At 42.4% G+C, this 17,331-nt stretch overlaps 1 protein-coding gene across 6 annotated transcripts in view; it reads left to right on the forward strand.

Annotated features, from left to right (window-relative positions):
- Positions 1-17,331, forward strand: part of Nek10 (NIMA related kinase 10) — a 270,542-nt gene that overhangs the window by 23,562 nt on the left and 229,649 nt on the right. For all 6 annotated transcript variants that reach the window (XM_029563521.1, XM_008833138.3, XM_029563522.1 and 3 more), the window contains exons 4-6: positions 2,368-2,498; positions 4,673-4,771; positions 14,510-14,594. In XM_029563521.1, the coding sequence (XP_029419381.1) occupies positions 2,368-2,498; positions 4,673-4,771; positions 14,510-14,594 (315 nt within the window). The remainder of the gene's footprint in view (positions 1-2,367; positions 2,499-4,672; positions 4,772-14,509; positions 14,595-17,331) is intronic.

A 17,331-nucleotide genomic window follows, 5' to 3' on the forward strand; every position in this document is an offset into this window, starting at 1 on the left:
TGGAAAATAATGGATTGTTTTGGTAGTTATGAAGCAATACATTTTTATAACACATTAGATCTATTAGCTCACAATCTTATAGGAAGTTAGGAACATTGTCTTTGCACACAGAAATAATGGTCTTATATTTATTTCTATGCTCTGTCTCCTACAGCCATAATTCTGCACAATGGAATAATCAGATGAAAAGTGGATCTTTTATTGTATCATACTATGCTTTGCTCAGGTCATCTTTAATAACTGATTATAGGACAGATTTCATTTGTGCTTTGGAAAAGATAGGGCATTTTTTTCCAATGCTATACTCATATTCACAAGGTTCAAGAAGCAAATCTTAGGGTTATCACAACTATAGGCAGCTACTGATAGGTTAATCTTGATAATTCATGTATTACACAGTTGATATTGTAAACAGTAACACAGTTATCTTGAAGTACTTTAAAAAATTTTATTTTTTAATAGTAAACAGATTTTTTTTATCAGTGTCATAAATATCATTGTTCAAACTGAGTAACAGTGGTGGGTTCTTATCTGTTACTGAATTCTTAGCTCCTGGTGAGCAGTGTGACCACTTGGTGAATGCTGGAGGGAGGCACTCGGTTCTACTTAGTGTACTTTCCCTGGATTCAGAAAGCCTCCAGCTGTGCATCTGAAGCACATGGGAAATGTTAAAAATCCCTGCTGGTGGAGAAACTTTCCCTAGAGCTGTTGGCCAGGGTAATCTAAGAGACTCCCAAAATTATAGAGACTATTGCCACAGTCCTTGATTGCCTCCAAGAACTTGATGGTAAGACCCTATTGCTGAAGATACTTTGGACACCGGATTTGGAGCAATGGAGGTAGAACTGACTTGGAAGCCACCTCCCCTGAAGGCTAGCTCTCGTAGCTCTGGAGAACACTATGCAAACTGGTATATCAGTCGATGGTCAAACCCCAGCTTCAAAGCCTAAAAACCACATCAATGACTAGCATTGCAAATGACATGATACAGTAGTGTCAGTTTTATCTTGGGGGTAAAATTTACCTAATTGGACTTAAAGCCCACTCAATGGGAGGAAACTAATGTCTGGTACTATAAACCTAGCCAAATACACATAGCTTGAGAGGTCATAGATCTTAGAGAAAACCCAAAGCTCTCATACCCCTAGACAAATGAAATTTCTTACTATGTGCAAAATATGGATCCTTAAATTTACAGACAAGTATCACAGTCACCACCCATCAAAGTAACTTCTTTTTCAGCAGACAGAGATTATTACAGAGTTCCACAACTGGTCACACACAGAGATTCTCTGTGAATTGTCCAAGCCTAAGTGGCACATTTAGGATGCAACTTTTAGACCTAATACTCATAGAACATAGAACAAGGGATGACGAGAACACTAATGCATCTTTCAGTTCTCATCAATGAAGCTCCCTCATGCAGCAGAGGGACAGGAATACAAAAGGCTGCAAATGGCCAAAACACAGAGAATAAGCATCAGCAGAGAGTGGATCCTTGGACAGGTCTTCTGTATTGAGGTCCACCGACCCAGGACTCAGGGACCATTGAGGAAGAGGGGGCAGAAGATTGTGAGAGCCATGGAGGAGGTGCATGACCATATGGAAATAGCTCTACAGGCAAGAGGGACCCTTCTCATACAAACCTACAGCATTGGTGTCAACATACACAAGACCCACGCAAACACAGGCAGACAAAAACCCAACACAGAAATGTGGAAATGAACAGCAAGCCCCATCTTAGTCAGAGAATTATTGGCAGCTGATTACTGCTGGGTGAGGAAGAGAAAGACTCTAGACAGGCTGACTAAACCCCAGGGGATGAACTTGCACTGAGGACACAAACTTTACATAATAGGCCTTCATACAAATGACAGAATGTATGAACTCCAGTGGCGGGGGGCTATGGGAGGTGCCAAAGGGGAAGGGGAAGGGAATATAAAGATGTGTTTATGTATGATATACACAAAAATTCAATTAAAAATTATATTTAAAAAAATCCCTGCTGGCCAGGCTCACCCTAAGCCTGTATCCCTAGCATTAGTTTAAGTATGGTGGAAACAGCATTGAAGAAAAATAACCAGATTCCTGTTATAATCAAGGGAGACCGAATATACATAACAGTAAGCTGTAACAAGTGACATCATTTTTGACAAAACAGCATAAAAATGAAAGTAAATATCTAAATCAGAGATGATTAAATCTTGGAAAACTTATATTTAGCAGAGATGTCGCCTTAATTATTGGCCTAGTGGGAAAACCCTCATTGTTTGGCCCTCTCCTCTGCTTCTCCCATTCTGTGACATTTCTTTACCTTGTGTTGGATGAATTGTGATGGTCATGAACTCTCTGTTTCTATTTCTCTAGCTTCCGGCCATTAACTTTGATAGTGCCCAAAACAACATGTCAAAGTCTGAATCCACCCTCAAGGCAGGGAGTCACAGAGCTCGAGGTCAGTGGCATGAGTCCACAGAAGCAGTTGAACTTGAAAATTTTAGGTAAGAAATCTCTCTTCCTGTTAGTAACCTACTTGAGTTTGCTTATTTAAGTTTTATCACAGAAATGAAAATTTAAAACCTGGATATTCTTAGTTTAATAATTTCAGTTAGTATGTAAATTGTTCCAGAAAAAAATGCCTTAGTAACAGACTGAATAGGCACAGGTGGAATTGACCAGGAAGTTTGGGAAACCCTGCTGACATGATATGTGGCAGTTCATTGAGGAAGTAGTTCCAGGTTGTTGACCTAGGTCAGCCAATTCCAGGCTTAACCTTAGCTTTTTGTGTCTCCATCTTTAAAGTTAAGAAAGGACATAAAAGAATCCATTACTGTGACAGATGTTGTGGCTAAAGAAGATGGTAATTGGACTGGCAAGATGGCTTACTGGGTTAAGGTACCTGCCACCGAGTCTGACATCTTGAGTTCAATCTCTAGGAGCCACATGATGGAAGGAAAGAACCAACTTCTGAAAGTTGTCTTATAACCTCCCTACACATTTCATGGCACATACAGAACTACACACAGACATATACAAACACACACACACACACACACACACACACACACGCACACACACACACACACACGCTTAATTTTTTTTTTAAAGAAGATGGTAGTTAAAAAAAAATCCAAGGTTCTCAGTCACAGGGATAGTATCTCAGCTCTAACACAAAGAGTGTCAACCCATGTTTCTCTCTGTTGCCATGTGGACCTTCCAGGAGCATATTCCTGTGAAGCATACATTCCTGTGGGCCACTCCCTTTCTAGGAACTGGCTCTTAGTATTACAGTGTGTTCAGGCCATTTGCCAGTAAGTGCTGTGTAAATAATGAATGGCATGAACTATCAACATGAATATTTTAGAATGCCTACTTAATTGTTTGGCTTACGTTGTTTCATATAACATTTCATGGGTTCATATTTTTAATTTCTGAAGACTAAAAACATGTTGCATACTTAGTTACATATATTGAGAAATGATTACAGCCTTCACTTGGCCACGTAGGGATGTGCAGTTGAATGGTATCTGAAACACTATAAAAGCAGATGTTCAAGTGACACCATAAGTTACTGAAGTTACCTTGAAAGAGGTATATTCATATAATTTTAGTTAATTTAGTCTCGATCTTAAAAATCAGTCATTTCTTTATCATTTTGTGTGTGTATGCCTGTGTTCCTGTACATACTTACAACAGTTTATGCATGAAGGCCAGAAGACAGCTTTCAGGAGTCAGTTCTCTTCTTCAATCATGTGGATTTCAGGGATCGAATTCAAGTTGGCAGTAAGTGCCCTTACTTGCTGAGCCATCTCCCTAGCACCCAATTTTAAAATGTAGCAAAATATGATATAACATATATTGTAATAATTTCACGTTTTTGTGAAATATCTTTTCCCAGGCTGAAAGTTTTAGGGGTATTTTAAATCTATTTTTGGACTATAATATCATCCCAAAGAAGCTGAAGCTGTAATGTAAAAAATTGATCAAACACACATAGGCAAAACAGATAACAGCCATGAAAAAACCAGCGGTTAATAAACTGTTAATAAATCCTTATTAAATACAAGGAAATGCATGTGACAAGTGGTGATTTTGATAGCTGGAGCAGCTAATGGGAGGTGGGACAGCAGGTAGACAGTCAGGTGAAGGTTTCTTTCTTGATGGACAGCAGTACAGAGCGTGGCCTCTGATGTGCTGCCTCTCTGTGTGCCTGTCTATCGATATTAGCTGGACGTGTGTATAGGGAATGACTGGATTAACATGGTAAAATGAAATCTGTATGTTTAAATGTGATTTTTAGTTAAAAATTATTATTTGTGTGTGAGTATATATATATGTGGCTCCTAAGTACGTTTGGAGATCAGAGGACAGCTTTGCAGAGTTGGCTCTCTCCGTCCCCTGTCATATTTGTTCTGTGACTCGAACTCAGGTCACCAGGTCTTATATAGTAGTCTCCTTTACCCTCTGAGACATTCCTTGGCCCTTGAGTATAATCTTCTACTTAACTTTATCATTGGGTTTCTAGTTCCTAGGTGACATTTGCCTTTCGTAATATGTTAACGTTGAGACTCCTTCAATATTGTCTGAATTCAGATGGCCTTTGTTTTCATTGGTAACTTTGAGACAGTCCAGGTAATAATTATTATAGAATGTTTTTCTGTTTGTTTCATCTTAGTATAAACTACAAGAATGAAAGGAATTTCAGCAAGCATCCCCAGCATCAGTTATTTCAGGAGATCTTTACAGCATTGGTGAGAAACAGACTCATATGCAGGTAAGTCTGTCCCTGAATGTCCTAAGAATGGCAGGCTTCACAGATGCTGTGATTTGAAACACCTTATAGAGGTAATGTAATGTGGTTAAGAGATGAAATAGAGCACACAGACTGTGTAGGAGGTGGACAAGTGGCACGACTTGTTTTCTATGGAATCACCCCATAGATTCTGAATTTAGTGAAAGGTTAGGACTGGGAAGAGCATTCAAGTTTCATTGTTTTCCTTAATTTTCCATTTTGAGTTTGGATACTCAAGGAAAATATACTGGGTGGTCCTATGAAAGTGACACTGGTTAACACTGTGCACAACTTGACAACACCCTTCATGTTATACCTTTGCAGTTGATACAGTGGCTAAGTAAATGGGCTGTCCCAACCTGGACCTTGAGGAAATAAAGGATGAGCATGTGACATCTAGTCCCAGCCCATGTCCTATTCTTAGTGACCACTGGGGAATCTTGAATTAGACAGAATGACTTTTAACATAAGCAGTCTCAGGGAGTTTTCAGACTAAGAAGAGATAAAGGTAGACCTCTTTTCTTTCACAGAATGAGAAGGAACTTGTGAGTCTTGAATCTTAAGAGCATCCTACCCTTCTCTGTCATTCTTTGACACTGACAGATTTCTGTGTTCAGTGCTATTCTGAAATCAGGGTTGGGTAAAAGATGGATTAAGTGTCAAAGTCTCCCACGATCCCCCTCACCTCATATAATCTTGCTAAGATGGTAGAAACATCCCCCCTTATATTTGTACTTATGGAATAATTACATCTCAAAGCTTTTTTTTTGATGTGGCTTCCTATCTATCCTTTGTGAGCATTCGATATAATGTTGGATGGAAGGCATAGATAGATTCAATTTACTCAAGAAATTGATGAGCATCTACTGCTTGCCAGGAAGGAAGAGGCAAATGTGGTGGAGGAAGGACAGGTGAAAATGCACAGGATGTGTGACCCTTACCTTCCTCAGCAGAACAGTTATCACTATCCCAACACAAAGCAGAGTATACGTATTTGTATTTTACAGTAGGACAGTTAAAGACTGAATGAAATTAGGGATGGAAACTCAGGTGCCCAATTCTGGTTGCAGAGAAGATTAGACACATTTGAGGACTCGATTTCACCCTGAAAACACAATGCATTGGAACTGGGCTTTTCTGGGAGTGCGGCTCCTTCTCGTCCCTTTCAGCTTCTACCCAGTTGTGTCATTTCCTCCACCTGTCATGACCCTTACCTTCATTCTCCCTGGTCCACTGTGCAGACCCTTCCTTTCTAGGTCCTTTTTATAAGATTGACCTGTGGTTTTATTCTCTGTTCTGAGAAATGAAACTTCCTGGTGGCATCCGAAACTAGGTGGGACTTGTTAATCCAGAGCTAGTGAGCGTGGGCCTCCAACTCTTTTCACAAGGCAAGGTAAGCACTGCCTGAACTTGCGGTCATGACAATAGGCTGCTCTGGATGTATCTGCATCTAGAAACAAATCTTAATCTGCTCTCTTTCTGCCATAACGTGATTTGTCTGTAGTACAGTCTGATATTGAAGATCAACATGTTTCCATCTCATCTTCTTGGTATCTAATACCAGGCTGTCCTGAGGTTGTGCAGGGAAGTAATAACTGTTGCAATACTGTTAGAGATCCTCTAATAACTGAAAGCCCAGATCCCTCTTCTGTGTGTCTGCCTCCTGTTAGTCCATTCTTTTGTTGTTGTTTTATTTTTTGAGACAGGGTCTCACTATGTATCCCTGACTGGCCTGCGACTCTCTTTGTTGACCAGGCTGGCCGCAAACTCACAGAGATCCACCTGCCTCTTCTTGCCGAATGCTGGGATTACAAGCGTATGCCACCAAGTCCTTCCTCTGCTAATACAGCTTCTTATTACGATGTAACATGACTAATTTGTGAAGTGGGTTTGTCCATAGGGCTGAGGGCACAGGGCTTCATGAAGTCTTTGAAGTCCTGGTGGTGAGCTAGTAGATCTATGTCTGAGGCTGAGGCAGGCATGGGAGACTTTACAATGGAAGATGACAAGAGGCTTCAGGGTGTATTTGGAATGACAGTAACAAAGACTGGGGACACTTCGGGGGAAATGATCAGTCCATCTACTTTCAAAAAGGACTCTCTTTAGCTTCAAAAGTCAAAAGTGAGTTAAAGAATATTGGATCATGTTACATGACAATTTTTTTAAAAAGCAATGGTATCAAAAATATCAGCAGAATGCATTATAAGTTTGATGTGGTTCTAAATTTGGTGTTATTTTAAAGTGAGTTCATTCAGTTCACTTTCCTGGTGTTATTATTCTACAATAATGTGGGTACCCCTTTCTCCTTACCCACAAGTGTTGTAGAGGTGAGCGTGACCCAGATATTCTGGTTGTGGTTAGAAGAGACCCATCCGATTCATTCAATAGGACACTATTTGTCAAAAAAAAAAATTACTTACCCCCCTAAAATAGGTTGCTCTCATTATTATTTTGCATCAAATGTCCCTAAATATTTGCCACAAATTTGAAAATGAGCCTGTAGCATGTTGAAATGGGAATATGTTTAAGCTATCAATAAGAGAGAACTTTGTGTATTAGAAGACATTCAGCCAAACTATGGCAATCTAATTAAAAATTGCATTAAAAAGTGTCCTGGGGGACTGGAGAGATGTCTCAGTGGTTAAGATCATTGACTGCTCTTGCAGAGGACCTGGGTTCAATTCCCAGCACCCACATGGCAGCTTACAACTGTCCTTAACTCCAGATCCAGGGAATCCAACACCTTCTTCTGACCTCCGCGGGCACTGCATGACATGCATGTTACTTACATATATGTAGGCAATACGCTCATACACATAAAAAATTATAGGTGTTTTCTTAAGTGTCCTGGGAATGTGCTAGGTGCCCTTAGCCTGGAGGACAAGTGAGATATGGGATTAACAACGGGACCTGTGTTGACTGTGTTGGTACTAGGGCAGAGATCATGGTGCAAAGTGACTTTTTTTTATCTTCACCTGGTTCTCTGCATGAGCTATACAGGCCCATCATAGAGATGGTAAGAGAGGATCAGGTGTTAGGATGCAGTGAGGATCCCTATTGCTTAGAGTTTATTCAAGTTCTTGATACACCTGCATTTGGTGGACAGATGTGTAGTCTCACCTTATCAGGCAGTAAAAGGCCAGTAGGTTTCCTCTTAGCAGGGGAGGCTCTGAATTGTGTGGCACAATCTGTAGCTAGTTCAGAACTCTGCTGGAGAAAAAAAAAATTTATTAGGGCTCCAGAGACTCAGGCTTGAGACTTTATGTGCTTAAAAGCTTTCAATGCCTGGTTTCTTAAGTGTGTCATATCTTTTTTACTCCTTGGCCTCTTCTTTTTTTTATTTGCTTTGTGGTCTTAGGGACAGAATCAGGGCTGCACATGAACTAAGCATGTGTCCTACTGTAAACCACACCTCAGCTCTACAGACTCTGCATCTCCTGGGCTCAGCAGGGTCAGAATCAAGTTTCTGTTCCTCTCTTCTGAGCTTCTGCTGTGCTTCAGGTCCACCTGAATCACTGCTTCCAACTCTCTGTGGGTTCAGCTTGTTCTGACCCCTGTTCTCATGACCTCTGGAGCCCTGTTCTTCCTCAGTATACATTGACCTCCTGGAAACCAGGGCCTGGGTCTTTTATCCCCAACTCTAGCTACTGAAGTTGGTTTTTACTGTTAAAAACCAAGACCGTTACCTAATTTGGAGCAAATATGCAGCTCTTACTTATTTTTTTCACTGATGGGACTGGAACCCAAGGCCTTGTACAGTCGAGGCAAGTGCTCAGTCATGGAGCTACATATGCAGCCTTTGGTTTGTTGAGAAAGGCCTTGCTATGCAGCCCAGGCTGGGCTCAAACTCACTATGTAGTTTAGGCTAACCTCCAATTTATGATCTCACAAATGATGGGATTGCAGGTGTGCGTGCCATTTCCAACATTTTTACATTTTTATTTCTCATGAAATGTTTTTTAAGGTTAATCCCATTCTTTAAATGTACATGCACGCACATGTGCATACAAGAAAATTAGAATAATTTTGAAGGTGGAGTGGATTCTGAGGAAGGCCCAGCTGGTGCCATCAGATAGAGGAGGGGGCTGAGAAGCAAAAGCAGAGGGCCTTGGCAGAGTCTGGGCTGGCACTCGTCCTGTGCCATGTGTTCCTTGATTTCTTTCTCTGGATCATGAAAACACTTTTAATTGTGTACTTATGTTTAGTAACCATTCCTGATCAGAGTGTTTCTACATGATTAAAGGCAATATGCCTAAAACTTGGCATGAAGGTAAAGTAGTTCTTTGGTGATGGTGGTATTTTCTTGTGCTGCTTACTCCTCCTCCTGAGGACCTCATCTCATCAGAAGCCTGACAGGCAGGAAGCTAAATTGCTCTACCTTCCCGGGAAAGAACTTCTTGTTCTTGGCCAAAGCAACTATAACCTGGCCGGATCCCCAGATCTATGCAAGGCAAATTTGTTTCTAATCTCTCCATGAGCTTCTGAGAGTAACAATCACATTACAGGAGCTGCCTTTTCAAATCTAGAAGTTGATCTCTTCCCCCTCCCCATCTCCTTCTTTTCCTTTTCCTTCCCCTCTCCTTTCCACCTCCCTCTACTTCTCCCTTCGTCCCCTGTCCCTCTTTCCCCCTCTCCTCTGTCTCCTCTTTCAGGGTCTCACTATGTAGCCAAGGCTGAATGCTGCTTCAGCTTCCCATGTGCTGCAGTGACAGGCACAGGCCACTAGGGCCAGCTTCTACTTTGAAAGCCTGCCTGTCTCTCACCTCCCTATGAGCTTTACAGGTAGGGAAGGCTTCCTTGCTGTGAATCCACCCTTTGTTTCACATGATTTACCTTTCCTTGTATGTGTCACGTGTCATGCCTAAAAGAGGACTTTGATTTTCCTGTCAACTCATGAGACCACCTCAGCTTTAGTCTGCACTGTCTACTAAGCTAATCCAGGCTACTAGAAGTTTTTGCTTGGGCAAGTGCAGTAGGCTAAGAGGGTTCCTTGGTTTGGCTTCCCTTTACTCTGTTCTCAGTATTGCTTTCAACATCTTATCCAGATGATGTGGATCTTGTGGTCAAAGCTTTCTAGTACCTTCCCAGAGTAAAAAGATCTCAAGACCCTGTTACTAGAACCACAAAACCCTTAAAACTCTGCCTCCTCTTTATAGCCAGAGCTTCAGCTTTTTCTCTGCTATTTTTTATACAAACCCCAGTGCTTGAGCTGTAGGCAGCTCTGCTTGCTATACAGACAGAAGTTTGCACAAGGATTCTGCCCTCAGCTCACTCAGGTGCTAATCTTACCAGAGAACTTCCTCTGGCCACCTCAAAATAGCACCCTGCCCTAATGAACCCTTGTCCTGGTTGTTCTTCAGTCACCTCCTGATAGATGTTTCTATGTGTCTGGGCTCCTGGTCAATGCCTGTTAGAGGGGGTTTGCTGAGCAGAGGCCTAGGCCTTGCCCCTGCTGTGCCCTGGGCTCACCCAGAGCCATGCTGTTGGAGCATGCTGATGAACTGATGAATGTGTGGAAACACTATGCCATGTCCATCAATTAGAAGGATGTGCACGCAAGTCCTCTCTACTCTTTGGCCTGATTGCTACAGTCCAGGCCATGACATTCTGCTCAGGTGCACATTCTGGCCTGGGCTGAGTAGGTGACACAGAGGACAAGCAAAGAATATAGAGCACAACAGGAGGGGTTGGTGGGGTGCTTGCTTACCCTGGAAGCTGTGTCCTTACTGGGCCACACTACCGCTAATGGTGACCTGTCCTCTGCAGCTCTTGTGTCATATCTTGATCTCATTCTCTGTGAGAGAAACAGAAACTCTACCTACCCTTTCTCTTTTCAAATGCTACGTCTACAGTGACATTTAACTTCTCCTTTGATACCGATAGCGTGAAATGGCATCCTGGACAAGGAGCCGAGTGTGCTGTGTATATTAATAGTCTTGTAAAGCACTGGCATAAGTTCAGTCAGCAGAGAGGATAAATACTTTGCCTGCTCATGAATTCACTCCTGTATGGCTGCCATGTTGAGACAGGCTCCAGGGAAGTACTGCCACTGGGGGACATGTAAGTTTCCATGACTGCCTCTAAGGACACAGGCCATTCTGCTGCACCTCTGGTTCCCATGTTAAAGTATCCGAAGAATGTTTTCTGTCCATCTTCCATGTGGAACCCAGGTGGAGGAGACCCATAGTGCCAAAGTCAGTCAAATGGAGATGCCATCCTTTCCATCTGTGGCTGTGGTGGTTTAAGTACAATGGGTTCTGTTTCCTAATCCTCTGACTCTTGGTTAGCAGAGGTATATGTAGTCTCCCTCCAGTACTGTACCTTTGCAACACATCTGTCCTCCTGGGAGTTCTCAGCTGGGAGCCAAGATAGGGCTCCTTCAGAGGTTGCAGACCAGGGGCAGAGCCTAAGGATTGGGATACCAGGAATCCTATTTACAGCAGCAGGGCCATAACCATGAGAAATATTAATAGATTTGGGCTTCCATTCCAAAATTGCAAAGCAAAACAAGAAATGCCATTTTCCTGGAACAGAACTCTCAACTCAGATTATTCCTGATCTCTACCTTTGGTTATAGTCCTTTAATAGTGCAAATTAAAGTCCACTCTGAAATTTTTCTTATTTTTCTTGGGGAGTAAGAAGAAAAACAGAAAAGACCTTTTAATAGGTATTTTAATATGGACACAACCTAGGAAAAGTCACAGACTTCCTATGAAGATGGTATGGCCATCAGAAAGAATGACAAGGGTATTCTTCTTAAATAATGACGCACCATTGGTATTCAGTGGTATCAGGTTACCTATAGCAACTGTAACCTGAAGGCCAGCCACCTTCTTCCTGGGAGTGGGGTTGGGGAGGGTTGGGAGGGAAAGGGCTTTTGAGAGGTAAGCCTTTGCTCTGTGCCCTCTCTGTAAATGACTATTAGGATGACGTTTCTTTGTGGGTGTTTTCAAACTGATCTGTTTTTCCCAAGGCTGGGTCTGAAGTAGGATAACTGCAGCCCAGTGGCCACTGTGGCCTCTCCTGTGCAAGTGTTCCACTACTGAGCTGTGGCCCCAGCCCATCATTTTAAAAGAACTGTCTTTTAAATTAATTTTTTAAGACAGCATACAAAGTGAAGCTGGGCATGGTGGCACACACTTCCAGCACTCAGGAGGCAGAGGTAGCCAGATCTCTGTGAGTTCAAGGCCAGCCTGGTCTACATACCAAGTTCCAGGTTGGCCAGGTTTGTATAATGAGACTCTGCTAAAAAAAAATGACATCCTTTGTTCTTTTGTTCTGATTCATTTCCTGTCCAGCCCTTTTTTTACTTCTTATTTTAAGACTTTCTCACTAAGTTGCCTAAGCTGGCTTTGAACTTGCTTTGCTTGTAATTGTCCTGTCTCAGCCTTCCAATCAGCTGGATGACAGGCCTGTATCATCCAAAAAATGACATCCTTTGTTCTTTTGTTCTGATTCATTTCCTGTCCAGCCTGGAGGGTTCTGCCTGGTGGGCAGCGTGGGGGTTAGTTGAGTCCTATTTTTATTTTTCCAGAGAAACTGGGCTGTGCCCCATGGCAGAAGGGCCACTAACATAGTGCCTGCCCTGGAGGCAGCTGTGGTGTCCGTGCAGCGGTGGTAGGCAGCTGCCAAGAGTCTTGGTGATGGGCCTAAGAGTGGTTTCCAGCAAGGGGGACTCTGGGTCTTTTTACTTTTGTGTACTCTCTCCAGACAAAGGACACCACTCAGGGGGCTTCTACTGTCTTCCTTTTTATGAGCTAACCAGAGAGGTGTGTGTGTGTGTGGGGGGGTCTTTGTTGTTTATTTGTTTGTTGTTGTTTTAGCTGTTCTTGTTAGAAAGGTCTCATGTAGCCCAGGCTGACTTAGAACTCAATATATGTCCAGGAATGACCACAAACTCCTGATCATCCTGCTGACATCTTCCAGGTTCTGGGTTCTCTGTATTACCACCACACCTGGCTCAGAAAGGTTGTAAAGTCAAGACAATGAAGGATTCTTGCTGTCTTCCGTGTCCCTTGGGTTTAAATCCACCAAATGAGAGGTGCCTGGCATGAGACCACATGTATTTACTCTGAGAATGCTGGTTTAAGCTGGGGCTGCTCAGTGTATATCTGAGTAGCTGCTGTTAGGTGCAGGGCCCTGTGAGGACAGCTGTGTGGCTCTTTCAACAACACAGCAAAATTGTAATCATCTTTAAAGACCTTTAGGTGGTCCTGACTACATTCTTTTCTGTCCTTAAATATGCTTTTGAGTAGGTGTGTGCATTGCTGCTTCAGATTTGTACAAATAGTACGTGGACACTGGGTATGTTCTCTTTGAAGAAGCAGACCCAGTGTCGTTAGTTACCTCTGTGCTTGGCTGTTGTGTATATCCGCTCAGCTTCTGTTGTGATGTGACGTCTCCAGTTGCTGTGGTTTTAATATCAGCACATTGGTGACTCTCAGGACAAGGCTCTGCTTTGCCCAGAGCCCTCAGATTCTCATCCTTTTGTTGGTGCTTCCCAACCAACATCCCTCAGCACAGTGGTCCTTGAGGTCCTTGAGGCACCTGAGTGAGCGCATGCTGGGGACTTGTCTCTCTGTCCTTCCCAGCTCTTAGGTGATTGTTATAGAGTCCTTGCCTCAGTGTGGGACAACTCTAATAGGTGCTGACATTCCAATTAGCTTGGTTTAATTCCCTCCCCTCCCCTTAACTTTACACCCTAACCCCCAGCTCAGCTAGCTGTGTCAGTTACTTCACATGCCAGTCTTCATCTCAAGGTCTGTTCTGGGGAAGCTAAAAAAAATACTTAGTTGTCATGTTTCCCAAACTAACAACCAACCAGAGGGGTACTGTGTGACATTTTAAGTTGGCAAAGGTAACCCATCCATCAAATGGATTTTGAAAGTCTTCAGGCATTTGTGAATGCAGTGTTAATGACCCATGTTCCCTGCCTTAGGATGTTGGCGTGCCTATCTACAGGTAAGTTTTCAGGGGTAGTTATAATCAAAGGCAAGTGCTATATGGATATAGGCAGGGAGAAAATTAAATTGGTCCTATCTGATCTGATTCCAGGGCTTGAGAAGTTTTTCTTCTACTGTTCACATTCACACACCAACCTTCAGAACATATATGTGCCTGTCCTTCAGGACATATATGTGGCTATTTAAACATAAAAAAGCCAGGCACATATATGTGCCTGTCCTTCAGGACATATTATGTGGCTATTTAAACAAAAGTTAAAAGCCAGTCATGGCACATATCAGTAATCCCAGAATTAGAAGGCTGAGGCAGGAGGATCCTAAGTCCAAGAGTAGCCTGGCCATAGAGTAAAATGAAACCATCTCAAAATACGGGTTCTTCTTACTGTTTCAAATGAATATTTAGTTGTTAGGACAGTGATTCTTATTAAGTTGAGTCTAATCATTAGAATTTTTAACTATTTTGGTTTAGGGACACCATGAAATATTATTTAATTAGTATGGGTACTCTGAACCAAATTACTTGGGGTGGGGGTGGGAGTCTCTGTTCCAGAGTGATGAAGACATTTCTGTGGGTCAAGACATTAGTGTGGGTCAAGTGTGAAATGCCAAGCAACAGTCTCCACTGCAGCTGAAGCAGAAACAGACTGCCCATCTTTTCTTTACGGCTCTTTGCTTTGCTTCGTAGTTGTTTGCTATTTATGAGCTGTCATGCTGGGCCTTAGACATTAACACATTCTCTTTTGTTTTCTTCTTTCAGAGAGTGGGTTAATCGAGCTCCATCCATTCATTTTCTGAGAGTGTTAATTTGTCTGAGGCTGCTAATGAGGGACCCGTGTTATCAGGTTGGTTGAAAAACAAAAACTGTTTCTCACTTGTTACAGAAATGAAATTTTAAAAAATGGTGGCCTTTTTTTTGAAGTGGACAGTGTTAACATTTTTTCTTTCTTTCACAACTCACTGCCTTCTAAATGTTGCTCACATCTCACCTGCTATTTAAAAAGAGTAAGAAGTGTTTTGCAGGCAACTACACCACCTGTATATTTATGCTTAATCCTTGAAATTAAATGATTGAACTTTGGTCTGTGTTTCTACTGCTACCTGACACTTGAGGCCATTGCCTGTTCAATGGAGGTATATAGTAAAATACACACCTTCAAGCATGTTCAAGGCCATCCACCTCACTAGGTCATAGTCAGCAGCAATAAGAGGGTGCATCAGCAATGACAAGAAGGGGACTCGCCATGTGACTCCAGAGGCAGCCCACAGGAACAGCGGGACTGTAGCCTGTCAGCTCCCAGGAGCCAATTCCTTCCCAGCTCCCAGCTGGTAACTCTGAGTTCAGGAGAGCACAGGGCCTCCCTTCATTGGTCTCAGAGGAGGGGCCTGTGATCAGGACCCTCCCTTTTCTGTACTGCTCAGTTGAATGTGCTGCTTCTAGTTTCCAGCCTCTCAAATGTTAATATCCAAGAATCAACAGAGATCTTGTAGATACAGATTCTTATTCAGTAGGTGTAAACTGAGGCCCGTGATTCTGCATTTCTAATACTCTTTCAGGAGATGCCTAGGTTACTGGTCCATAGCTTATGCTTTGAAGAGCAGAACTTACTGCTTTCTCCGTGAGGCCCTAAAGAAAAGCCTACCTGAGAATCCTGGGCTAGATGTTTTTTCTGGCCCCTAGCTTGAAGGTAGGGTGGTGACTGTACAATATAGCTTTTTGTCAAACTCACTTGTATCAGTAACACCTGAAGGAACCAGAAGCCAGGCATAGTGGCACATGCCTTTAATTCCAGCACTTGGGAGGCAGGGGCAGGTGGAGATGGAGGTCATCTGTGAGATGGAGGTCAGCCTGGTCTACCTAGCGAGTAAGTTCTAGACTAGTAAGAGCTGGTAGACCCCATCTCAAAAAAAAAAAAAAAAAAAAAAAAAAAAAAAGGAAGAGAAAATAGAAAAAGGAAAAAGGAACACTTGGAGGACTTAAAGATTACTACGGCCCAGCTCATGGTTTCTGATCAGTAAGTCTGTCACAGGCACTGACAGTCTAAGTTCCTAGGTGAGAGTGAGGCTTCTAGCCAGGGAGCTAAAGAGTGAGAAGGCTTCAAGATTGCTTCGGTTGTATGGTGTTAAATAGCAACATGTCTGCTATTTGCATAGACTATTTTTCCATACAAAGGGTCTTGTTTTATGCCTGTCCTCATAAGCCTCTGGGAAGCTCACACTGCTCAGATCTCTTATTGAAGAGTCAGTTTTATTGATGAATGGTGAGTTCTTATTTTAGTCAGAATGTTCCCTTTTATTGCGCTAATCATCATCTTCCAAACTTAGCACTTAAAACATGTGTCTAGCTTGTCTTCTGGGGTTCTTAGTTGACCCCCCTACCTTCTTTGCATGCATTCTAAACTGGCTGTTTGCTGCTATAGGTCAACCAACCAGAACTCTTTGAATAATTGGTCAGGCTATCCTTCAGGTGATCTGTCTTGGCTGCTCACAGTTCTTTGCATAGAAAGCAACTTTTCCCTATGAGCAGCTGTAGAGAGTTGTATGACCTGTTTATTTCAGAGCTACCCTGCAAAGTAATGTGAGTGATCTGTATAAATATGGATCATGTGTTTTGATTTTTCCCTGCAGACCCAGGCCATGCTCTTTGCTCCCACTTCGTAGATGCCAACACCATGTTTCCTCTCTGATCTGTCCCAGTATGTACAAAAGCATTCTATGCATAATATTTAGTAAGAGTATTCAAGGAGGAAGAGTCAGTTTTCTGACATGTAGACATCAGCCAAAATATTTTCTGTAGAGATGCCCTGTTTTTTGGGAAAATTGGTGGCAATGGGGTCACCCTTTGCTGATCTCTCTTTGAAGTACTGCCTTTGTTTATGTAGTCCTTGATGGATTGAAGAGTGTTGATTATACTCCTCTTAAGAGGAAAGAATGCAGTGACTGCTTTGTTTATGTGATCTTGTTACTACATGCATACTAGGCCAGTGTCCTGGGTTGACAGTCCTTCCATAGAAGGGGATTCTTTCTGAGCCTCTGCTGGCCAGCATGCTTCCCTCACAGAAGAGCACGTGCTCTGCCAGTTGTGTAACTCCTCCAGTTGCCAAAAATTCTTGGCCGGAGTCATGAAACCATGCTAGGGATTACTACAACTTATTCCACAGAATGTCCGAAAGCCTTTGCCATCACTACACATTCCTCTCCTCTTATTGAGACGCTGGCAGTCCCAGCCATCTCCTACTTACCATGTCCTCCTTATAGAATGTGTCAGCGTTTTACAGAGGAGCCCACAGCCAGCCCCAGGAGTTTTCTTTTTTCCTCTTTGTTGTTTGAAACATTTGCATTATTGTATGGCTTTCTTGGCTGCCTTCTTCTTTAGAAATAATATTCCTCTTCCCAACCAAAGCTTATTTCCCCGTCCGCCTGCTCTTTCTTGTGATCCCCTCCCTCTGTGGTCCCCTTCTCATAAACATACCTTGTCCCTTTTTTGCTTTTGTTACTTTTTTTTTTTTTTTTTTTTTTTTTTTTTTTTTTTTTTTTTTTTTTTTTCACACTTTTTTCTTTTTTTTTTACAAATTGTGATAT

This window comes from Nannospalax galili, unplaced genomic scaffold (genome assembly GCF_000622305.1).
Source record: "Nannospalax galili isolate Female #2095 unplaced genomic scaffold, S.galili_v1.0 scaffold215, whole genome shotgun sequence".
Classification (NCBI taxonomy): Eukaryota; Metazoa; Chordata; class Mammalia; order Rodentia; family Spalacidae; genus Nannospalax; species Nannospalax galili.